The sequence below is a fragment of the Solanum tuberosum genome, unplaced genomic scaffold, assembly GCF_000226075.1.
Source record: "Solanum tuberosum cultivar DM 1-3 516 R44 unplaced genomic scaffold, SolTub_3.0 scf00255, whole genome shotgun sequence".
Taxonomy (NCBI): domain Eukaryota; kingdom Viridiplantae; phylum Streptophyta; class Magnoliopsida; order Solanales; family Solanaceae; genus Solanum; species Solanum tuberosum.
Genome location: NW_006239184.1, coordinates 689,375 through 714,346, shown reverse-complemented (window position 1 = coordinate 714,346; position 24,972 = coordinate 689,375). Strand labels below are relative to the sequence as shown.

Here is a 24,972-nt window from a genome sequence, read left to right as displayed (position 1 = left end):
ACAGGTACATTTATTAGTGTTAATTGAAGAACAAGGGGCACGACCAAAAATTCAATATTTACAATAAACATTCAAGAAATGACACCTAATGATCTTGGAAATGGACGGTTTTGAACTTTTGACCTTTGCTTGCCCCGTGGGGGAAACTTGGAGATCAAAAGTCAAAACTTGAAGTTAGGGGGACAAAAGTTTAAGATCACCCACCTTGAAGAACTTAGAAGCAAAAAATGAACATAAAAAGGTGCTTATTTATGAACAAAAAGATTAAAAAAATGGTTATCACCTTGTTGGTGTTACTAGGAGGCAAAGCCTTTTTCTTGATTTGCAGTGCTTTTTTCTTGATTTGCAGTGCCTTTTTCTGGTTAAGCCATCAAATGGGAGAACAAATTAGAAACATGGGCTAATCATTATAAGTAAATACTATTAATATAAGGAGATTGAGTACCTTTGAGGAAGAAAGAGCAGGGCTTTTCTTGGAGGCCATTTCAAAAAATGGTTCACTGGAAAAATTTCTTACAACTTTCTTGCTTGCTTACCTATTGTATTGTATTTTGTTAGTAATTTAAAAATGATATTTATTTTAAGTGGAGAGGAGAAGTGATAATGGGCTAAATTGGAGGCAAAATTTGAATTGGTTGGCAGAGTACTAGGTACTAGTATGGAATGATTTGTTTCCTTTTCCCAATGCTCTTTTTTACCGTTTCATTTTATGGGTTTCTACTCTCTTCTTTTTCTTCTTCTTTAAAGAAAAAATGGCATTGGGGAAAGTTCAAATCTTTTTTCACTTTATATATATATATATATCATAAAGAGCCAAAAATGATCTTAAACTATTTGAAATGAATAAAAATGTTTTTGTTTGTAATTAAGTCCAAAATACTCCTATTGTTTGGGTTAAAATCTCTTTTTTCAAATAAATTTATTGTTTTTTTTTCTTTAAGAACACATTTTAAAAACTTTTTCTTTCTTAATCTCATTTTATCAGTTAAAATAGAATAACTTTACGTACCTTTTTAACGAATAATATATGTCATATACATAAGAACATTATAAATTCATCATTAATTTTTATTTAAATAACGATAAAAATAATATAATAAAACAGGAAATATTTTTAAGTAGGGAAAAGGAAAATTGGGAGGGGGATTTGACTTTGTTCATTTGTTGTCAACTTGCCATTTTAAATGACGGGCTTTAGGTAGTTTCTTGTAAAAAGTAAGTTAAACAACCAGATTTTTAACCCAACAGAAGAATAGGCTCTCAACTGCTCGTCTTCTAAAAATAACCAATTTGCCTTCTGAAAATAACGATACAAACTTTTTATAATTTTTTTTTTTTGGTACGATAGAACTGTTGACAGACTGATTCTATTTTAGTTTTCTGTGCAGATTGGATAGAATTTAGACATGTATACTTCAAGAGTCGATCCATCCAAAGTTTGTTTGATTTGGACTTAAACAATGAATCATAACTCAACCAATTCGATTAAAAACTGCTAAATTGCATCGGCTGTGGGTACACACCATGAAAGAATACACTATCTTTGATCAATTGAGTTCTAAAAGACAGCACTACAATTCTTATTACTGCACTAGCTAAAGGCGCGCAGCATTCCAGCTTGTGCACTGGAATCCTATCTCGCTGAAGTTGATACATTGAGACAGTGCAGCTGTGAGATTTTTTACATCATCTAATGTGTGAGCTGCGCTCAGAGCTATCCTTAACCTGAAAGAAAAGAGCACTGAATTAAACTAATGTAAATATATATATATATATATACATGTTCCAACCATGTTTGATTGAACATGAGCGAACCTTCATAGCTGTTTTGAATTACCCACATTATCGATGTACTAACTTGCAGGCAAACAAATGGAAGTCATTGCTATACATTATTAGGTCGAAATTTTCAAGAAAGGGACATGGGGAGTGCCTTTGATGCCTTCACATACTAACTATCCATTTTACAAGTACTTCAGACCACTCAAAAATAACTGTTATGGGTGGCTCATGGAAGGTGCGCAGCAGTAGGAGAAGTGATAAGCCCTTCAATCTACTCCTCAAAGCAAGAATGGAGGGCCGCTTTCTTAATAATTGAAACAGATAGTTCTGCTCACATCAAGGGAAGCTCTTCATTAACTGAGAAGCTCATTGGCTCGCCTTTGACTCTAGCCTCTCATTTAACTCACTACTTCATCAACTTCTTAGTCCCTAGTTAGTGTGGGATGCACCTCTACATCTTTTCCTATCTATAGTCGGGGGAATGGTGCTCGTAACTACTAGCTATCTATCCAGCCCACGATAGCGAAGGCTCTAAATAAAGGTTGAATGAGGTCATTAACATTGAATCATCATAAAGATTTGTCGCTCATAGCCAAGGTTGCCCTCTATTTTGTTAAGTTTATCTCCTCCACTAGGGGGTGATGACAAGGTAAAATGAACCACCCAAAAATCTTATATCATATGTATAAGCTAGGATAGCAGATGGCTGCATCAGAAGTTCCTTAAGCAGACTAACTAATGCAAGAAAAGAGCCCAAAGTTCCACATGAAGAAATAAGGAGGGCAAATTGACAGAAAATGATGCAACAAAAATTGCCATAATAGGATGCTATTACAAAAAACAACAGCAATCACTACAAAACTCCAGAAAGTGATACGAAAGAGACAAACCTGCAAGAGTTAGGGGCCACTGTTGGAGGTCTTATTGCAGTTATGTGGAAGCCAAATTCCAAAAGATGTCTGCTAAATAGAGATGCTATATTTAGGAAAAGATTAAAATAGAGAGACAAACGAACCGACAGATGCTCGAAAGACAGAGGGAAACCTGCTAGCTTGCAAGGCTGTCGCTTCATTTCCCACTATAAGGGAAATGATTGGACTTGTAATGGGAATTCCTGTCAGATCACGGAAATCCTGAACCCTATTCCATATAGCTCTTCTACGCCACATCTCTTTTTTTGCCACAATAACAGCAGCTGCATAAGTCATACCATTAACAGTATACAGGTTAGCCACATTTTTTTTATAAGAGAAAAAACAGTAAAGCCACATAAAATGCAAAGGACGAAAACTGTGTGCCAGTCTCAGTTTCTACCTGGTTCTGGTTTTCTGCTCCTCATATTTCTTAATATATCTTATTCTCTGTTTTTACTTTATTTTTTCCAAATAGTAAAAGAAAAGAAAGGAACTTGTATAACTCTGGGAACTAGAAACACTAAAATTTTGTTTAAAGTGATAAGAGCAATAATGAAAATCACTGTTCAACTTGGTAGATTTACCATGTGCAGCAGCAGCTATGGGCACTGGGGTAGATGTTGAAAATATGAAAGAGCGGCCCCTGGACTGTATCAATTGCTTCCATTTCTTGCTGTTCATTTAGCAATTCAACCCCAAAAAGAGAAGAAGAGTAAACAACATTTTTGATTGAAAATAACAGAAAATTCACTAGCTAAGTCGTGCATCAACATCAAATATTTCAGTACTATTAAGGAATTTGACTTTCATAAAAGAGAGAGGGTTGATCTATAATTGACATGTTTAATACTACTTCATGTTCTGCTGGTTGTTGAAAGAACTCCATGTCTAACTAAACAAGCAGAAAGCAAAAAAGGAAAAGAAAGTACTTATATGGATAAGAAATTCAACTTGAACTTAAGAGGTATAGAGCTCAAAATCCATAACCCAAAGAACTTCTGTGTGTTCCACATAAAGAAAGATAAGTGAAATCGGTCTCGTTACAAGTCTACTTCAAGTTTCTGATTAATGAAAGGAGACTGGCTCCAAATGCTGTTCAACTGCCAAGTGGTTTCAACCTGAAACTCGCAGCAGTAGATAAAAAAGTAGTGCTCCTAAACTGAAGATTTGTGTCCTAAAGATTAATCAAAAGAGGACTGGACTTAAGACCTCATGCAGTCTTCAGTGAAGTAAGATATAAAAGAATCTGTCTGTGTATACACATAATATACACGCGGGAATGCACACAGAGACACACAATTTACTATTACTTTTGGAGTACCTGCATGCTATGTATCCACCATGACAACCTCCTGCCTTACTCAGAGTACCAATGGAAATGTCCACATCACTTATGCAGTTGAACAACTCTGCTGCACCACCACCGGTTTTGCCACAAACAAATGTTGCATGAGCCTAGAAAGTTGAAGGAAAAAAAAAGAACAAAAGTTCTCATAATAATTACACATATCATAATCGAATCAGTTCAGCAATAAGTAAAAATAAACTTCGTAAGCAATAAACTATTATATTAAGGACGAAATATCAAGAGATGGAAGAACTCAAGGAAAGTAAATGAACATGGATACTATAGTTCTTTGGAACCACTTCACTAGTGCTTCCAAATGAAGATACGCAATGGATATCATCGAAGGGTAAAAATTAGTTGGACCAAAGCAAGATTCTGAGGAACAAAATAAGATAAATATGGCTTTCTTTACTAGAAGTTTGAAGACTTACATCGTCAATTGCCAACAAAAAGCCATGCTTCTTACGGAGTTTCACAAGCTCAACCAGTGGTGCAAAGTCTCCATCCATACTAAACAAGCTGGCAAAAGAAGGAAAAAATCAAGTGCTTGCAAAAAAATTACTCAATTATAGTAAATGCTCCCCCGATTGCTGTTTATACACCACTTATCCATCTTTGTACAGCTAAAAGATCATAAAAGTAACTACATTTAAATAATGCATTTAGGTATGGCCACTATAAAATTGATTGATGCCACTCATTTGTTCTTTATCGTACTTTTTCCTTCCTTTTTGTTTTTTTGAAACTGGTATTAAAGTTACACCATACTACTTCTTCTTCCTTCTGCTTCAGGATTTTTGGGGTCATGACAGTGCAGATGAAGTTGATAACAAGTGAAACTTTCAATCATGACTAACCTGTCAGTAATGACAACTTTTTTCTTCATTGGGCAATTTGTTCTGTTAAAACACAAATAATATACAAATGAGAACAGAATAACATCCACCGTAAGTAGAAATCAAATGAAGAATAACATACAATAACTCATTAAGATGGTGCATATCACAGTGCTGATAGACAAAAGCAGCTACGCTTTTCTGTTTCTCAGCTAGACGTATACCATCAATGATTGATGCGTGATTCAGGGCATCGGAAAAAACAGCAACTCTTTCATCTATTGAAGGTTGACTGTCTTTGGCTAGGAGCAGACTAACATTGCCTACAGCTGTCATAAAGGCCATATTGGCTGAAAAGCCTGTGGGACAAAGAAGGCAATCCTAATATGTAAAATCAGAGAGAGTAAGCATCAGTTTGGATCAGTCATTCACTGAAAGTGTGTCAGTTTTTGGATAATAATCCCAATTAGAACCATTGCTAGTTAAAACATTCCATGAATTTGAAAGATACATCCACTCATCTTAATACTATGCAGAGTCCTAGATGATGATTATGAAACTTTGAAATATTTACTCCAGCATCCAGGTGGTAGAAGAAACACAAATCAGATGATATGATTTAATAGTTAATTATCATCAAGCAAGTGGCAATCGGTTCCTTATTTGACGAGATTTGCAGCTAAGTGTGAGAACCTAGTTTAATAAACATAAAATTGTCTTTATCAAATAAATAATAAACACGCAAGTTTCTTTTTGTGGTGTACAAGACATCAGAAACAATTGGTAAAAAGGTAACTCTTTTTTATGCTTTCTTTGTGTGTGTGCGGGGGGGGAGAACATAAGCCGCAGGAAAATCGAAAATAACATGTAATAATTTTTCTATTACAAATTCTTCTGAGAGTAGTCCTCCTTCATGTCCAAACACAAGGTATAGAGTTACCTTGCTCATTATTAAAATCCCAAGTTATTTCCCTAATTCTAGAAGGAAAAGATAAAATGGAGAATAAGTGAGGTCCTAACACATTACAGGCTCCTGCATTTTACTATCTCCTTACAGATAGATAATCTCCCAACTAAGCAAGTTCACCAAATCAAATTATAACCTCGAAGAGTTAACTAATTAAAAAGATAATACCTCCTTGCTTTTCAACTCTGCCAGTGATGACTCTAATAATCTATGATAATTCGTATAACCACATATTAGTGCAGAACCTCTTGGACCCATTCCATGCTTTTGGACTGCCTGAATACAACAGTCGGAACAAATTACCCAACGGGACATGATAGCATTACAAGAATTCATTAATAAACAAAATGCTGAAGAGGAGTTAATAGAATGCCTGTGTTGCAGCTTTGATAACTGAGGGATGGGAACTCAAGCCCAGATAATCATTTCCGGAAAATAGAATTAACTTTCTGAATCCTCCAACACATGTCCCTGCTTCAGTATAAGCAACGCCACTACCACCAAGGTCATCTCCTATAATTGATTAAAAGTATGTGATGAGTGCAACATCTCAGCCTGTTATGATAATTCATACAAGGGACTGTAGCGATGCATATCGCAAAGTATTTCATTTTTGTAAAACTTGTAGCTTTTCTTAAGGTAGCATCCTTCAGCCTTTTTATTAGAACTAGCATAACATGTACGAGTAATGCAACTAGGAGGTAAATGAAGCTACCACTCTCTCCATACCAATTTATGAGGCAATTATTCTTCTTTTTTTTACGTTCTTAAACATTTAGACGCAATTCCATTTCTGAATGACTATCACAATTGTCCTGTAAGTTTCTCAAATGATTACTCAACTTGATGAATTTATATACTAAAGTCACTTTTCTTTGTTTTGTATAAAAAAAAGTCACTAAATGATTCATTTGTTTCTTTAAAAGCCACACTCGCCAAAAATTTACATAAAACCACCAGAAAATTCACTGTATTCTGTTGAAGGTGAAATTCAGTGTTACCGGAGATAATGGCTCATGTAACAGAGTGCAAATAAAGAGGTGCATTTCTCTTGAGAATGAAGTAGAAGAGAGATCGTTATAACACGTTATTCAACAATAACAACAACAACATACCTAGTGTAATCTTACAAGTGGAGACTGGGGAGGGTGGGGTGTATGCAGACCTTACCCCTACCTTGTGTGAGGTAGAGAGGTTGTTTTCAATAGACCCCTGGCCCAAGAAAAATGCTTTCAAAAACAAGTTTGGCAAAAGCAAGAGTAAAAGCTATGGTGAAAATACCGTAGAAAAGAGAAGTACTGACAGCGAAAACAGTAAACATAACCCAAGTAAAAGAAACAACGGTAGTAATACAATTTGAAAAATAAGATAGTAATATAATAATAATAATGATACGGGTAAGTAGGGAGCAGACAGGGTGCTCAGAACTAGAACTATGCTCTCCTATAAGAAAGAGAGAAATTGCTCGACTACCTACTAACCATCTACCCTAATCCTCCACCTCCATACTTTCCTATCTAGGATCATGTCCTCAGTAAGCCAAAGATATGACATGACATGTCATGTATAATCACCTCTTTTCCTTGATCTACCTATACTTCTCCTTAGACCTATCACTCTCAACTTATCGCACCTTCTGACTAGGATTTTGTGCTCCTCCTCTTTACATGCCCAAACCATCTCAGTTCTAATTCCCGCATCTTGTCTATCACTGATGTCATTCCCACCTTACCCCGTATATTTTTGTTCCTAATCTTATCTCTCCTAGTGCACAAACACACTCATCTAAGCATCCTCATATCCACTATATTCATTATATTATCTTCTGAACATGTGAATTCTTGACCAACCAATATTGTGCCCCATACAATAGCTGGTCTAACAAACACTCTGTAGAACTTACCATTATGTCTCGGTGGCACATTCTATCACATAATACACCAAATGCAAGCCTCCATTTAATCCACCCCACTCCACTTTGATGTGTGACATTGATTAACCAAGATACTTGAGCTTCATCTCTTAGGGATGGTTTGTGTATCAATCCTCACTTCCATATCCACCTCATGTGATATGTCATTGAACTTACATTCCTTGTACTATGTCTTATTCATGTTCAACCTTGAAACTTTTAGGCTCTAGGGTCTCTCTACAAACCACCGTCTATCATTAACTCTGTCGTGTGTCTCATCAATCAATACTTTGTCATCTTCAAATAACATACACCATAGTACCTCTCCTTGAATATGCCGTGTCAATTCATCCATCGCCAAGACAAATAAAAATAGGCTAAGAGTTGATCCCCGGTACAACCCCATTTTGACTGAAAAGTGCTTCAAGTCTCCTTCCACAGTTCTCACTTGGGTTTTGGCTCAATGGTACATGTTCGTTGGTCGCCCCGACATGAATCAGAATTGGTTCTTTGAAATAGACACAGCCCTCCTCGTCCTCATCTCTACCACCCTCTCTCGAACTTTCATAGTATGGCTTAGAAGTTTAATACTCCTACCGTTGTTATAATTTTGAATATCACTCTTATTCTTGTACAATAGGATCACTATCCTGCGCCTTCATTCTACGGGCATTTTAGTCATCCTAAAAATGACGTTTAAGTAATACAAGAACTCAGTTGGCCACCTAATACCTACTTTGCATACATTCAAAAAATCCATAGGAATATCGTTTGGCCCGGTCGCTCTTCCCCCTCTCATCTTATGAATCCCCCCTTGACCTCCTTATACTTCTGCAACACCCAAAATCTCGACAGCTCCCAAAGTGTTCTAAATCAACCAGCATCATATTCTTTTCCTCCTTCTACTATGCTTGTCATCTTTGCTTAATTTGTGCTCTTCCACCAATACTTCGCCACCAATAACGTTATAACACATTATTCATTGCAATTTAAAGAATTCATACAAAGAGATTGAATAACACACGATAATTAGATACTCCAACTTGCATTCGAATAAAAAGGCAATAATAAGCAAGAATCAAATTCAGCTCAAGTACAATTACAGACACAAAATAATGGTTGCAGCCTCGTAGGCTACCAAACATGCATCGCGGTGAAGCTACAACTTAGACAAACTTAAGGCATCTTAGAGCAGCAAATTCTGCCAACTTGTCCGACTCAATTATGGGAGGTACCTAATTGAGATGTTACAACAATGTAAAAGGAGCTGGGAGCTGCCAGCCGACCCTTTTACACAAGTAAAACCAGTACGGGTAGATCACACTCAATGGATTTTCCGGGGAGTGTGACTTTTAAATAAATGAATGAATAGTTCCATGACTTCTTTTAATATAAAACAAAAAAAAGTGACCTTAGTAGATAAAATTCATCAAGTTGAGTGAACATTTGAGAGCTTTACTCCCCAACTTTCAATATAAACTAGTCAAATTTTAAAGATTTTTGATCCTATGAAACTAAACTTTCCACACATTACATTTATATCTTGTTTCATCAAATTTGAAATTAGAAAAAGAATGGAGAAAAGGGGAAAAAGGAGAAAGTATACCAGGAGAAGGAATATCTTGGAGCCATTTCTGGAATGTGGTCTCTAAAATCTCTACTTCGACTGAGGCTCTATCCCATTGGCGCAATCCATCAAAACATTCAAACTCATCAGTATGTGAATTATCGTCGGAGAGATGAATTGGCCTAAGTGAACGGAGGAGTTTACGGGACTCCAGTTTCTCAAGTGTCTGCTCAACCCATTCGTTCCAAGAGTCCATTTCTGAGCAATGGAATGGCGGGCGTGAAGAACGAAGTGAAGGTTCAGTACAGTATACACACACTTTTTGGAAGGAGATAAAGGAAATCAAATTTAATTTCGTTATGTTGTTAACCTACTTTTCTGACGGGCCCTCCTTATTCTTGTCCTTTAGTTAACTAAAACTCAATTATACCAAACATCACGCTGGAAAATTTTAATGAAAAACAAAGAGTTTTTGGTCAAAAACATTCTTAAATTATATAGGGGTCGTTTGATTTGAATTCAAGTTCTAATGAGATTAATTATGATAGGATAAATTATGATGAGATTAGTTATGATGAAATTATTTTTTATTGAGTGTTTGATTTGTTGTATTCAAATAATAAATTTTAAGAACAATTTATTTGTTTGCAAAAATGCCCTTCATGAATGTAAAAAGTGATGTAACAAAGGGGTTGAACGAGACATTTTTGTCATTTACTTATTTTATCCCGGGATAAGTTATCTCGGGATTTCTATACCACCCAAGGGGAGGGATAACTTATCTCAGTACTAATTATTAATCTCGGGATAAGTTATCCCGGACTTGCCAACCAAACAACAAATTAAGTGGTACTATAATTTAATCCCAGGACTATTTGGTATTATCCTTCACACCAAACGACCCCTTAAATTATTTTTCTTTGATAGGGAACATCCCTCAATTATTTAAAGTTTGACAACTTTCATCCTTTTGTTAAAAATTGGCAAAAATTAACATATTCTTCACAAAAACATGTACGGTTCACACTACTCTCAACGAAACTCCCTAAATCACCCCAATAAACCAATTGTGTTCATTCTACATACATCTAAAATAATATTATAATTTTGTTTAGCAACAACGTTTTGCATTGTCTTCCTTTTAATTAACAATTTTTTTTATTTACTTTTCATTTTATTTGATGTTAAAGAATTATCAATGGAAATGTTTTCTTTTCATTGAATCTATAAAAAGTGGTGTCAATCGGAGACTTTTACTTCTAATAATGGAAAACGAAACTTGAGTACTAGAGATCAAAATTAGATGAGTTTTGGTATCTAGTTTGGAGAGAAACTAAACTACTCTTGAAATTAGAGGTGATTTCGTGAAGAATTGAAGAAGTTGGAAATTTGATGTTCTTCATGTGTTCTTGGTGTTCTTGAGGAAGAAGAAGCAAAATGAGTACATTTGATTTAAAACCTCAATTGAAAAATGTTGAAAGTTGTTAAGGGTTTTGTTGAAGTAAAAATAATAATTTTACAAAATCAAAGTTAAAAAATAATGGCATGAATGAGCATTTTCTCAAATGACAACAGCATATATAAACCAAACTTTTAGCAGATGACATAAATGAGCCTTTTTTCAAAGTTCAATGGAATATTTTGAGTCTTTTCCCTTAGTGTAATGAGTCACTAGTTGCAAATTCAAAGAAACCTCCTTTGAAAGCAGTTCCATGAGATATGTCAATGATACAATTGAATATGGTATTATATACAAGAAATGTGGAGATTGTAAGTTAGTTGATTATTGTTATGATGACTATACATGAGATCATGATATTCCACACTCAACTTTCAGATATGTATTTATGCTTGCATTAGTAGTAGTCTCATGATTTAGCAAAAGGCAATCCGTTGTGTCTTTATCAACAACAAAAACGGAGTATTGAGCACCAACGTAACGATGACAACTCGAAAGCGAATACTTGACTAATGTAGTTATTGATAAATCTAAATCAACCAACGATTTATGTTGTTCACTATATTGTGATTATTAGTCGATAATATGTCTTGCAGAAAAATCAGTTTTTATTCAAGAACAAAACACATGAAGGTGCATTATTATCTTATTAGGGAAAAAATTGCAAGAGGAAATTAGGTTGAAGTACATCAACACAAGAACTAAATTGTAGATTTGTTCAGGAACAACTTGAGTATCAACAAGTTTGGAAGGATTTATATACAACTTGATAAAGTTTGAAATGAAAGTTGGTGTTGAGGGAGAGTATTGAAAATAGTAATATTAATGATAGATTTTGGTCATTTAGCTTTATTGGGTCTGTAGCTTTTAGCTTATCTTTTAATTATGGTTGTGAACTTACAGTAAGAAGTGAAAAAGTTGTCACTGTAATGCCTATAAAAGACATAAATAACGCAAATATTTGTAATAGCTTTCTTCCTTATAGTATTGATTTATGTGCATCATGATGAGACATCTGATGATTATGTCGAAGGAAAATGGTATCGGTAAGTGATATTCTATAAAGTCAAAGAGAAATAGTTCCGACTAGTGATATTGTGCTACAGGAAAATAGTTCCAACAAGTGACATGTTATAAAGACGAAGGAAAATGGTTCTGGCTAGAGATATTGCGTCGAAGGAAAATGATTCTGGTAAGTGATACTATATAAAGCCGGTGGAAACAAGTAGTGATATCGTGCCGATGGAAAATGGTCCCAGCAAGGGTTTGTCTATTGTGATTTGATGAACTTGATACTTGAGATTGATCTACTTGATACTTGTGATTGATCTACTTGATATTTATTGATTGTTGAATTGTGATTGTCAAGCCTTGTGAACTGTGTATTGTAAAATTATTATGTTGGGTTGATTTTTATGTAGGTTGTAGTTGATGCGGTTTAGTTGTGATGAAAGAAGTACTCGTATTCTAGCCTAGTTTTGCCTTGTTTAGTAGTTTACTTGCTGAGTATCGTGTTGTTTGGTACTCACTCCTTACTTCTACACTTGTGTAGGTTCTGAGCCTGGATCCGTGTGACTCTTCTCTTTCATCTATTTTTGAGGTTTTCTGAGGATATATTGAGAGGTTGTTGCTATCATCCCAATGGACCCTCTTGTTCCTTACTTTATGTTTTGTTCTATTCGAAAGACAGAGACATTGAGACTTGTATTATCTTTCAAATTCTGTATTACTATACTAATGACTTGTACATGTGACAACCAAGTTTTGGGGTTATTCTAGAATGACTAAGTTGTCCACTCTTATGCTATTGTTGCTTTACTTTCCACATTTCTTTCGTGTAGATGGGTGAGGCTGGCTTGTCGTGGTGGGATTAGACGAGTGTCATCACTTCCATTTTTGGATCGTGGCAATTAATAATCCAAATGTCTAAAGTAGGGATGGGCATGGTATGGTATATACCAAATTGTCATATCATATTGAAATTTTTGATATCGTAATTTTGATATTATGATATTTAATATGGTATATGATATACATTTGTTTGGTATTCGATATAGTATTTGGTATTTAGAAATAACATATCAAAATCCAAATACCATATTGAAGTATATAGTTACATATTTAACCTATATATTATTATTATTATTAAAATATTAACAATTATGCAACCTAGTATTAGTACAAACTAAATGTTTAGAAGTTAAAACTTTTACTATTCTATTTTGACAGAAAATGTATTTATATGTAATTGATTAACAAAATAAGTTGTTTGTACTTTATTTTGAATATATATTTCTACATGTGTAATTATTAGTATGATACAATTGAGACCTTTTTTTGAATTGTTGAAATCATAATACTCCATAAAATGAGTATATATTTAATTGAAGTTGAACAACCTATAGTTATCGATTTACCATACCGCAAAATATCAAAATCAAACTTTAAAATATCAAACCAAACCAAATTAAATTGGTATGATAACGATATAATATTTTAAAAATTCAAATATCAAAATTATGCTACCAAAATTTCAAATACCATATCATATCCACCCCTAGTCTCTTAAGTATCAGAAGTCAGGAAACAAAGTACTAAAAATGAGAATATGGGTTCACATATATGAACCAAACAATATGTTTCTAACACAATGTATTTATTGACTTGAAAATCATTACAAGTCGGGGATGCAGAAATCCAAAATAGTCATAAACTCAAGAACTTGTAATATTTACTCTTTTCAAAGATTAAAAAATTTTCATAAAAAAAAACAAATTCAAAAGAGGTCATTACAATCTCATAAATCTTACTCCATATTTAAAAAAAATCAACACATCTTTTTTTAAACAGATAAAATCCCAACCTTGAGAAACAAGGAAAGAGTTAATCTTAGAAAATCATAAATCGAACTTAAGGAGGTAGATAATGACGATGACGATGAAGGTAACAATAATGGAGATTGAAGTTAAAGCAAGAGACGGGCGGTGAAAAAAAGGTAAGAGGTGAGAGTTGATTTTTGTTTTTTGAAAGAGGATTAGTTATTTGAGAGAGAAAAAGTTAAAGTGAAATAACCGAGACTTAGGGCCTGTTTGACCATGTGATATGAAATTATAAGATGAAATCATGAGACGAAGTTGGAGTTTTGTTTGAACATGCGATTTGAACTTTTTATGTTGTATGTTTTTTCATAAACATAAAAATCTCATAAGTTGTAAAATTATTAAAACTGTCTCAATTCTTTATACAATCTTACCAAATAAGCAAACGTTTTTAAAATCGTATAATACACTATCACAAAAATATTCTTAAAACTTACAATATTTATTGATCAAGCTTTAATTCAATACAAAAATAAAATGAAACATTAATTGTGGTGTACTAGTCTTTAATATAATCCCCTCATAATACAAACAATCTTCTCACGTTGAGCTTGCATTTCTCGTTCATATGACCGAGAAGACGAACCAACATTGTTACTTTGAGCTATTTGTTGGTCAATTTGATTGGTAAATAAATTTGATAAAAAATAATGAATTTGGTGAATAGAAATGGTAAAGCAGAAATTGATTTGAAATAATAAAAAATTCTATGTTAGTGAGAATAATTATTATATAAGATATAAGTGGTATTAAAAGTAGGGATATGAATTATAAATTTTATTACATATGAAATAAATAGTTAGAAGATATAAATGTGAAGTTGTTTTTTTACAAAATGTAACCTTGTGGATTAAATTTTGTAATTGAAAAATCTCAAAATCATGATTTTTGGAGAATTTAAGATTTCATCTCATGATATGAAATTATGAGATAAAATCAACATGAAATCACATGTCCAAACGTTGATTTCATCTCATGATTTCATATCGCGATATAAAATTACATGTCCAAACGCTTACTTAAAATTATTTGAGTATATTTAAAAATTATATTTCACATCTCAATTGCTTTAATCTTTAACTAAAAAAAGATTTTGACTTGAGTAGATCAAGCTTGCCACTAATTTTTATTTTAACACTTAATTGTCGTCTTATACTAGATTCTCTCAAGTTTTTATAAAAAAGAAAATAATTTTTTAATTCACTTTTATTTGTCATAATTAAATCAAATTATTAGTTTTATCCTCAAATTATTGACAATCTTAAAATTACTTTTTTCTTCACTCATATTGCAAGATCAAGGTGCATTTAAGCTAAGTTATTTAATCAAATAAAGGGGTGTTTCAATAATTTGATAATGAAATTAATAATTTACGCAAATTATTTTCAATAATTGTCTAGTAAATAGGGAAGGAATATAATATAATCCCAAAAAACCTAACGATAGCAATAATCATCCCAAATCTAGTCTAGAAGAAAGAAGCTCAACAGGTCGTCTTTTCTGTTAACTCCGGGAAAGTGTAGAAAAGACGGAAGCTGTTTGTGTATAACGCTTGGATCGATCATCAAAACTGATTCTCCTACAATATATGATGGTGTTGTCACAGCTTCACGGAGCATTCAAGGATACGGTGGAGAGAATCACTAGCCCTCGTACCGTCTCTGCTTTCAAAGAAAAAGGCGTTCTCAGCGTCAGCGAATTCGTCATAGCTGGCGATAATCTTGTCTCCAAATGCCCTACCTGGTCTTGGTAAGTTTGCTGCTTTCCGAATTAGATCTAATTTGAAAAAAAGTTGTCTTCTCCGATGGAATTAGAATAGTATTGATTTTTCCAAGGGTACAACTAGTAATAGTAACACTGGATTTATTATGTTGTATTTTGCTCCCGATTGACATATGATCCAACTTGTTGGTCAATGATGCATTATCTCATATAGTAGATTTAGAGTTTGTTTTGATGCTAAAGTGAAAATTGATTGATGGGACTATTGATTTCTCAAATCTTTGAAGTTTTATGCACTTTCACGATCAATTTTGATTTTCTCTTGTAAGTTTTTTTTAGCTTCCCTCTTAGAACATGAAAAGAAAAAAAGAGTGTGCTTTCCAGGATTTTATTTATGCAGTGGTCAACCTAATGTTACGTTTTTCTGCTGCTTGTATGTTGCTGTTGCATCTAATTCGTATGTCATGGTTCATTGTTCATTAACAGGGAATCAGGTGAGTCTAGTAAGAGGAAGTCTTATTTACCATCCGACAAGCAATTCTTGATAACTAGAAATGGTACGTATCTACAACCATCACTCTGCTAGTAGTTTTCATAGAATTGAATGTGTTTGGGGGATATATGAGGTAGCCAAGTGATACGTGCATGATGAATTCATTCTTTAACTTAATTGCTGATAAATTTACACTTTTTAATAGAATAACTTGATTTAATTTAAGCTAAACTAATCCTTAAAATAAACAAAAAAACTAAGAAGTTCTGGTCAATAGTTGAATGTTGATAGTCTTAACACATTTGATGTATCCATGTAGCTTTTGGGGATGTTTTCCTGATGTCAGATATCCATCATCACCAGAATCCAGAACTGATAATCTGTAATACTAACTTGTTAAACCTTTCTATGCAATTTCAAGAGCTTACTGAGGAAGAGAGGTTTGATAATCTAATAGGAAGAACAATATTGATGCGTATGGCTGTAGCCATGAGGTAAGGGAACAGGAGGACTCATAACTTTATTGTCCAACACATGTTATGCTCAGTGTCTTATTGTTTCAAGTGAGATCATGATGACCTTGAGAAAGTAACTATGAGGTTAGGAAATAGGATTAAGAACTGTATTGTCTAAGATATGTTATGCGCTGAATCTATGCGTTTCAGTCTGCTCCTTGTATATCAATTTAAGCATCTTGCTAAGGATACTTCTGTTGCCTAGTGCTATATCCTCTTCCTCCCTAGCTCACTAATCTTCTCTTTGGAATTGGTAATTTTTATTTTATTTTGAGTTTTCCAATCTTCAACCACTTCTTAAGAATTTTAGCACCTCATACGACAGAAAGAAGGTGGAACTATGTATGTTGTAGTTCTCTTGACCATTCTTTCAGAGATTTCTTTATTCATAGGTGTTCTCTACTTGCCTCATACTCTCATTTAAAAAAAAGCTGCCCGGTGCACAAAGCAACCTCATTAGCTGGGTCACACCCCAAGGGTTGTGATGTAGAAAGCCTACCCTAATGCAAACATTAGTGGCTGCCTCTATGACTCAAACCCGTGACCTATAGGTCCCATGGAGACAACTTTACCGTTGCTCTAGGGCTCTGCTTTAAACTTTTGTTATGTGCCAGCATAGGTGATGTGCCACTTTAACTTTGTACACAGTTCCTTGTCTGAGAAGAGCTGCATCAATAGAGGAAGAATATGAGGCTGCTGGAGGTGAAGTTCTTCTTGATAATGAGGACAATGATGGCTGGCTGGCAACTCATGGCAAACCAAAAGGTATCTAGTATATCAATACTTTCCAGTAACAAATTGAGTTTTATTTATCAATTTTGCGTTGTGACATTTTATCCCATTTATTTCTTAGAAAACAATGGTGCTGAGGATGATAATTTGCCATCTATAGACGCATCAGAAATCAACAAAAAGAACACTATCCAGTCAATCCCATCATACTTTGGAGGCGAGGAAGAGGAGGACATACCTGACATGGGAGAGTATGAGGAAGCTGACAATCTTATAGAAACAGACCCTGTAAGAACTGTCTCTCGCTGAATGCATTGTTGTTTTAAATCTGTGTAATTCATAATTAATCTTAACAGCGTACTGTTTCACCTTGTATTTGATCTTAAAAAGTCCTACGACAATGGTTTCGTGCAGAGTCATGATCCAATCTGTTGGCTTCTCGTCTCTAGTGGTTCATGCCCATAATCTAAAACTCCTGATGCTATTTCTTCATGGTCTTTGATGATGATTTTCCTGGTGCTCTGATTTAGAGTTTATGTAAAAAAAAAATTCATTTCATTTGGTGAATTGTTCCTACAAGTGTCACAATGAATACTAGTATAATCAGCTTAACAACCAAACGGCTCTCCTTATAGTGTCCATGATGTTTATAGTTAAATGTGTATCTGTTCTACTAATAATGTATTTTCGAAAAACAGCTGTTTAAAACTGACCGTTTGATATTGGTAGTTTTTAAACAGCTAAAGGTAGATACTGAATAGTTTAGAAGTGTAATGACTGTTCACGCAATTCCTCATTAGTGAGAAATTGTTAGCATCTCATTGCCCGAACATTGACCTGAGCAGGTGTACAGGATTTTAGAATAACTTCATGGCTTGAGGGATCCTTTTGGAATCTTTCTTGATAAACAAGAAAAAGAATCCTCATTTCTTTTCCTTTTTGTACCCAATAGTTGCCTTCAATTTGACCTTTTTCCTGGTATAATTTAAATAAGAAAAATTCTATTTGATACTGTTATATGCAAGGAACTCTTTTCAAATTTTCTGGAAGCTGTCTTTCAGTTCAATGACTACTGGCTGCATTCACATTCTTTTCCAAAATAAAAGAGAGAGAATGCTGCTCTGATCTTTGTTTGGGCTCAAAATTCAGTTTGTTGGATCTTTGTAAATTATCAGCTTTGAGATTATTCCATGTAGTACCAAAATGGTTAACTTCTCGTGATTTACTGCAGGCTACCCTTCAGACTACATATCTTGTGGCCAATGAGCCTGATGATGACAACATTCTAAGAACACGAACCTATGATGTCAGCATCACGTAAGTCAATTTCATTCATTAGCTTTTGTAATGTTGGCTATTTCATGCACTTCTGATTAAAGAGAAGTGCTAATAACTGTCCATCTGTACTTTTGTAGGTATGACAAATATTATCAAACACCTCGTGTGTGGCTCACTGGATATGATGAGGTCAGTCAAAATAAAACTTGTTATTGCCTTGAAGACTACATTTTTTCACTTTTGTCTTATAATGGAAAGAGTTGCAAGATGGTCCCGACACATTCATGAAATAAATAACTTAGTAACCATACATTTGAAGAAATGGATGATACAACGAGAGCTCACCTGGATTTATGGGTGTCCCTTTTTTTGGGGGGGGGGGGGGGGAGGGGGTTATTGTAGGCGTCGTCATGGACCGATTTTGGATTGTGACAAAGAGTAAGTCGTAAAAATTATATATGAATATGTTGGGGGGGGGGGGGGGGTAGTGGAAATTGTGTTTTTCCTGTTGCCTCAGGTGGATCTCTGTAAGCTCGAATAATTTAAGAGTGCTATTTTATGTTTTCTTTCTGATATCACTTTCTTTATATGCTCAGTAAACACAGACCTTCTCATTATGCTATATTATACATTATTCATAGTCTTATCCAAATATGGGAATGCAATATTTTGGCAATGTAAGTAAATGTGATACCTTAACATGAGTTTATTTTTTTCTTTATATTACACAATATAATTTGTGCTCATTTCTGCAGAATTTCTAAGCAAAGCATGCTTTACTCTTCTTAGTCCTAATTCTATTTTTACACTATACAAGATCTGCACAAAGATGAAATTTTGAACCAATGTGGTTCTCCTTGTTGAATTTTGTTAAGAAGTCCCACATCGGTAGAGGGATGGGAATTTGATCTCCTTATATGAACTTGGACAAACCTCCCCTCATGAGCTAGCTTTTGGGGTAGAGTTAGGTCCCGGTGTCATATCTTTACATGGTATCAGAGAGCCAGGCCCATCCCAATTTGTTGTTTACCGATGTTGGGCCCCCATTTAGAAGTGTTCACACTCCAGTTGAGGTCTGGGCGTGCGGGGGAGTGTTAAGAAGTCCCATTTTGGTAGAGGGATGGGAATTTGGTCTCCTTATATGGACTTGGACAAACCTCCCATCATGAGCTAGCGTTTGGGGTTGAGTTAGACTTAGGTGCCATATCTTTACAAAATTCACTGAAGTTTCTATTCCTAAGATACGTGAAAATATCCTTGTACAATGTATATCCATTAAATGTTGCTTTCAGAAAAAGTTCCTCTTTTGATTAGACATGCATCGTGTTCTTTTGGGGAACTTCAGGTCTGATTGCAATACAGTGAACTATAAGTTTATGCAACTGTGAGGGGTGATCTTTTTCCGTAATAATATTCATCATGTGTAGTAAGCACTATTTTTGATTTTATGTGACAGTCAAGGATACTTTTGCAGCCAGAACTCGTACTTGAAGATGTCAGTCAAGACCATGCACGCAAGACGGTGAGATACATCTTTTAAGTCTTGATGTATTTGGGGACAAACTTAAATGGGTTTCTCCTTGCTGTTGTTAGTTTGTAAATGAAATTGCAGTAGTTCGGTCCAAGCAATGTAGAACATTGCTCCTCGTCTAATTTCTTGAGAAGTTCTAACCTAGATGGTATTGTTGTTTGCTTGGCAATCTCAGGGCTGTGCATTATTCAGTTACAAGGAAGAAACTCACCTAGTGAATCGGTTTCAGCTTACCTGTTTTTAGTTTATTTCAAACATCCATTCCAATCTTTAAATAAAAAATTGCATATGATGGTGTGGTGAAGGTTTTTGGAAGTTATCCACGAACTGTATGAAAAAGTGATGAATATAATATCCTGCAAACCTATATCAAACATGGTCTAGTAGTTTGGTCATATGTGGTTGGATTCTTTCTTGCTAATTGGCATCTGGAAATCAAGTCCAAGTGCATGCATTCAACTTATCAACTTTTTTCCATGTTATTTTCTTTATCATTGTCGTTCTTTTATTTAAATTTAAATTTTGAAGTGAAAACTAAATGTGGCATAGTTTGTCAAAAGTTTGTTGCTTATACCTTTACTTCCTTCCCCACTACAACCACTTGCCTCCTCTGAACTCAGAGCCTTGCCGCCTAATTGGATTGACAATCAAACATTCCTAAAGACACTCTCTATCCCTTCCTTCCCCCTCTCTTCTCTCCTACAAGCTTCCAATTGAACCATATTCTAAGAAATTCAACTAAATGAGGCAATGATTTTTTTTACACATTTGACCACTATAACTCTTTCCAAGGCTCTCTTGTTCCTTATACACAATAGAGCTTGAATGCTTGCTTTGAGGTTATGTAGCTTATGTGTGAACAACATTCAAACTTCTGCTTGACGTTTTCTAATCTTAACCCTAGCTTTTACTTGATTTATGAGAAATGCCAAAACTTATTTGCGAAACAGAAATTGCCATATCCATTCAGTACAAAACCAAAGCCACCAAGGACTATTTCGGTTGACGAACAATATCCATTTTAGCTGACCAAAACTTTTGTTCATGAACCAAATTGTAGATGGCAACTAAGCAACTGAATGACTGTCGCACTGATTATCAACTTCCTTTCCTTTATAGCCCTTTCTCTTATTTAACTACTACAACTTTTCTGTCGTTGAATTCATTTTAATCTTTCGTTCTCAACATTGTTAACTCAGGTGACCATTGAAGACCATCCACATCTTCCAGGGAAACATGCTTCTGTGCATCCTTGCCGACACGGGGCTGTGATGAAGAAAATTATTGATATTTTGATGTTGAGAGGAGTTGAACCCGAAGTTGACAAGTACACTCTAATTTCTTTTCTAGTATCCTTGTGTTTTCCATTAAGCATTATACATAATCGCACTTACATAAGACACATATGATTTGGTTACATGGGGATACTTGCTACTTGTAGATGTATGTATATTTGATAAAGCATGGCTAGGGAACATTTATTTCTGTTAGTATGTTGCATTAAAAGAGCCATACTATGTAGTGACGAACCAGAGGGAGGTTCTGTTCATTGTGGCATTTGTTTTTCAAGAAAGTTGATGCTTTGGCATTTAATTTTTAGGGATTCACTGGTGTCTCCCATGATAGGTGTTTACCTACCTTGCATGTTGTTCTTCACATCTGAAAACCATGAGAAGGTTTCCTGCTGCTGCAGCAGCATATTTTAGCAGTGGTAGACATGGTAGCAGTATCAGTAATACTGACTGAGACATTGTTTCAATCCTACCCTCCTCCATCTAGCTTTTACCAAGGACCTCAAGTTATTAATTTGACAAATGGAGGAGTATACTTTTGACATCAATGGAATAGTTCGGAACCAGAATCTAAGTTGTGCGGACTCTTCACTTTCGATGCCATACCTGTGTCAGATTCTCCAAAAATACTCTACTTTTGGAGAATCAGTCACGCCACATTGACATTTTGAAGAGTCTGAGCAACATAGACAGGAATCATTATTGATACTTCTATTCAAGTGAATTTAATTCCAATACTTATTTTAAGACAAGTCAGGATTTCTCCAAATCTAAGTTACCCCTGTGTGGTTAATTGATTTAATCTCAACTAGTTTGTATCGCCTACATGGGATACTTTGTTTTTATTGCGTTATGTTTTTGTAAAGTCTATTGATGCAAAATGATCTTTTATCTTTCTCATTCCTTTTATGAGCTTAAATCATCATTTGTCACACGTACTTATGGTGCATTGGGAGGTTCACGTAGGACACGACTAACTATCTAAGCCGATCTCTATTTTATCCTCTATGTTTGCTACTTGCACCATCTGTCTGATGTAATTATTTCATATCTTGTCATATTTTGTACGGTCGTACATCCAATTTGATATTCACATTCTACAACAGTCATCTTATGGACCTGTTGGGCCTTGAAGGGCAAGTCTCCCATATAACATTATAGGTCTCACAAAAACTTGCTTTCCATCTTGTTGGGTATCTTTTTATAGTGTAACAACACTTTTGTGACACTCCTATATCGTTGTTTGATAATTGAGAATCTCCTTATGGTTTAGATTGCCCAGCTACAGTTGGCTGTATAGGTTCGAAACTCAGGGGAGTATGGGCAGCTCCTCTATCATCCTCCCATTTAAATACCGGGCTTTGGTCCTCATGGGTTCAAATTTGTGATGTGTGTTTAACCACACCCCCCAATATACTGACTTTACTGTTGAGCCAAAGCCCTGGGATGTAAGATATTACACACATAATCAAAATTGGATGGTTAAAATGGAGAAGTGCTCTGGGTATTATGTAATAGCTAAAAATGTGAATGGTAAGTTCTATAGAACAGTTGTAAGACTAGCAATGTTGAGTGAATATTGGACTGTTCAACACATCCTCAAGATGAGTGTTGCAGAGATGCAAATGGTTAGATGGATGTGCGGTATATGAGATTAGACAAGATAAAAAATGACCACATTGGCCTGAAGGTGTACGCACACACATTGAGGTAAAATGAGGGGTCGTTTGAGATGGTTTGGTCATGTCCTAAGTCGACCTCTAGATGCACCGGTCCGCAGATGTGAAGTCATGTAAAGTGAAGATGCTTGGGTAGATCTAAAATCACATGGAAGGAGGTTGTCTCGAAAGACTTACCATCTCTTGAAATCAATGCAGACTTCACGAAAAATAGAGCATAATAGAAGGAAATGGTTTCTATAAGCAAATACCAATTAGATGAGAATATATTCTAGTCATATGTAAGTAGCACACATTTAAGTTTTACGCTTTCTAGGAATCTCTTAGTGCTATTAGAGATTATTATGCCAATAGGAAATATAGAAACTTATATTACTTTTCATATATTTTTAAAAATTTCATATAATGTTGGTCTGTGATGAATTTAAATGGAAAATATGGTTGGTGAGATTCATATAGCCAATCCGAACTTGTTTAGGACTAAAGCGTAGTGTTGTTGTATAGCATATCATTCTGTTATAAACCGAAGCCTATATCTGATTATTGCATTTAGACACCATAGTCCATCTAATCTCACTTTATTTTCATTATTATGGGAAGTACACTTGGAGTCATATGCTCAATTTTATTTCTACTTATTCTAAGAAGTAGATGCAGTGTTCCTCGACAGTTTCAAGTCCTGGTTGACTTTCCTGCTATAGTCATATGTTGTAGCCACTTAAAGAAAGAAAATAAGAGGGTTTGTACCCAATGATAGTGATTCCGATGATTCTTACTGTAGCCACTGATTCTTTCATTATCATCAAAGGTAATTCGAGCAGGTTTCCTGGAGTAAAATGTGCTTGTTTTAGACTGAAGATTTGAGACATATGTGGCCCAACAACTTAAATGCACGAACTTCCTAAATTTGAATCTCCTTTTAGTTTCTCTACTTGCATCAGGTTTTTGTCTCCGACTCTCCTCTTAAGTGTTGATCTCAATCACCATTTGCAGGTATCTTTTCCTGTTCTTGAAGTTTGTGGCTTCGGTTATTCCAACGATTGAATATGATTACACCATGGACTTTGATCTTGGTAGCAGTAGCACCTGATTTGCAGTCAACTTCCTTCGGTCAGTAACAATGGTGTTCATTTTTAAAAAAAAATATTATTTTTTCCCCTTAATGTGGATGTTGTATTTTTTTCAGATAGATGCTGGCATATAACATGTCAACCAGTCAAATACTCTAATGACAATACCTATTTATAAATTGTACAGTGTTTATAAACGATCTTCTAGAAATGTGGAGCATGCATGATGAATTGTCAGCATGGCTTGTTTATTTTGTATATTAACAAAGAATTAAGGTTATTCAAGTTTGCACTTTGCACGATCCACTTTAAGGCTGAAATTGTTTATTTAATAAAAGTTAACTGGATGAAAGCTACAAAAATAGTAAGTGATGGTGTTTGTTTTCTGTATCAAATGTCTAGGGATTAGCATTAAATCTCCATTTTACTATTTCTCTTCATGATTCAAATATTAATAAGACTGTAAATATAGATGCATTTACACAATTTCAGTTGCATTTTTTCTTCTTACCTATCACTTGTTTTTAGTACAGTATTTTAAATGATGTAAAAGCTTTAAACTTCATATTGTATTATTATTTATAGAACTATGGATTAGTTCTAGTTGATAAGATGTTAGTAATTTGTTTGCCATACATTACTTTAGATGTTAATATTTTTTAATCATTTATTAATATGAAAAATTGAATTGTTTAATTTAAAATTTTGAAATATTTCTTGTAAGAAGTAACTTTTTTTTAAAATATAATTTTTGTACTTTTTTCTTTATTTACAATCTTTAATATTGTTTTAAGTGAAGTAAAAAGGGAAAATTGTATGAAATGACACACTATTAATTAAACTAGTAATAGGTGGAATTTATAATTTGATAAGATATGAATGTAAAATTATAGTGATATTATCGAAGTTGTGAATGGATTAAAGTTGAATCCTTGCCTAAATATAACACCATTTTGTTAATGGGTAATCTCCCTTAGATTTCCTACCAAATTCCAC

The 24,972-nt window shown here is 34.4% G+C and overlaps 2 protein-coding genes across 4 annotated transcripts; one reads left to right on the top strand and one right to left on the bottom strand.

The window, feature by feature from the left end:
- Positions 1–1,461: 1,461 nt before the first annotated feature.
- Positions 1,462–9,670, bottom strand: LOC102588612 (8-amino-7-oxononanoate synthase). The gene is made up of 11 exons (XM_006357856.2): positions 9,366–9,670; positions 6,221–6,360; positions 6,016–6,123; positions 5,023–5,261; positions 4,902–4,943; positions 4,476–4,563; positions 4,018–4,151; positions 3,281–3,369; positions 2,827–2,977; positions 2,673–2,741; positions 1,462–1,725 (listed from the first exon to the last, which is right to left on the bottom strand). Exons 1-11 carry the CDS (start codon positions 9,580–9,582, stop codon positions 1,596–1,598), a joined length of 1,407 nt encoding a protein of 468 aa, XP_006357918.1. The 5' UTR covers positions 9,583–9,670; the 3' UTR covers positions 1,462–1,595.
- Positions 9,671–15,106: 5,436 nt separating this feature from the next.
- On the top strand, positions 15,107–24,285 carry LOC102587849 (autophagy-related protein 3). Of its 3 annotated transcripts, none has more exons than XM_006357855.2 (10): positions 15,107–15,413; positions 15,873–15,943; positions 17,043–17,159; positions 17,248–17,414; positions 18,358–18,443; positions 18,542–18,593; positions 19,861–19,926; positions 21,135–21,262; positions 23,900–24,016; positions 24,097–24,285. In XM_006357855.2, the coding sequence occupies exons 1-9, from the start codon at positions 15,253–15,255 to the stop codon at positions 23,994–23,996; spliced, it is 945 nt and encodes a 314-aa protein (XP_006357917.1). In that variant the 5' UTR covers positions 15,107–15,252; the 3' UTR covers positions 23,997–24,016; positions 24,097–24,285. The 3 variants fall into 3 exon arrangements, with proteins under 3 accessions (XP_006357917.1, XP_006357915.1, XP_006357916.1); XM_006357853.2 differs by having other exon boundaries at positions 24,093–24,285; XM_006357854.2 differs by having other exon boundaries at positions 23,900–24,285.
- The last annotated feature ends 687 nt before the right edge of the window (positions 24,286–24,972 follow it).

What these genes read in the sequence shown, in the direction of transcription:
- LOC102588612 (XM_006357856.2), bottom strand. Translation starts at nt 9,582, where the DNA reads ATGGACTCTTGGAACGAATGGGTTGAGCAGACACTTGAGAAACTGGAG. An exon ending in CACCATCTTAATGAGTTATT is followed by an intron (nt 4,944 to 5,022) that starts GTATGTTATTCT and finishes GTGTTTTAACAG; the next exon opens with AACAAATTGCCCAATGAAGA. An exon ending in GGTGGATACATAGCATGCAG is followed by an intron (nt 3,370 to 4,017) that starts GTACTCCAAAAG and finishes CTAAATGAACAG; the next exon opens with CAAGAAATGGAAGCAATTGA.
- LOC102587849 (XM_006357855.2), top strand. Translation starts at nt 15,253, where the DNA reads ATGATGGTGTTGTCACAGCTTCACGGAGCATTCAAGGATACGGTGGAG. An exon ending in ATCTTATAGAAACAGACCCT is followed by an intron (nt 17,415 to 18,357) that starts GTAAGAACTGTC and finishes GATTTACTGCAG; the next exon opens with GCTACCCTTCAGACTACATA. An exon ending in AAGACCATGCACGCAAGACG is followed by an intron (nt 19,927 to 21,134) that starts GTGAGATACATC and finishes TTGTTAACTCAG; the next exon opens with GTGACCATTGAAGACCATCC.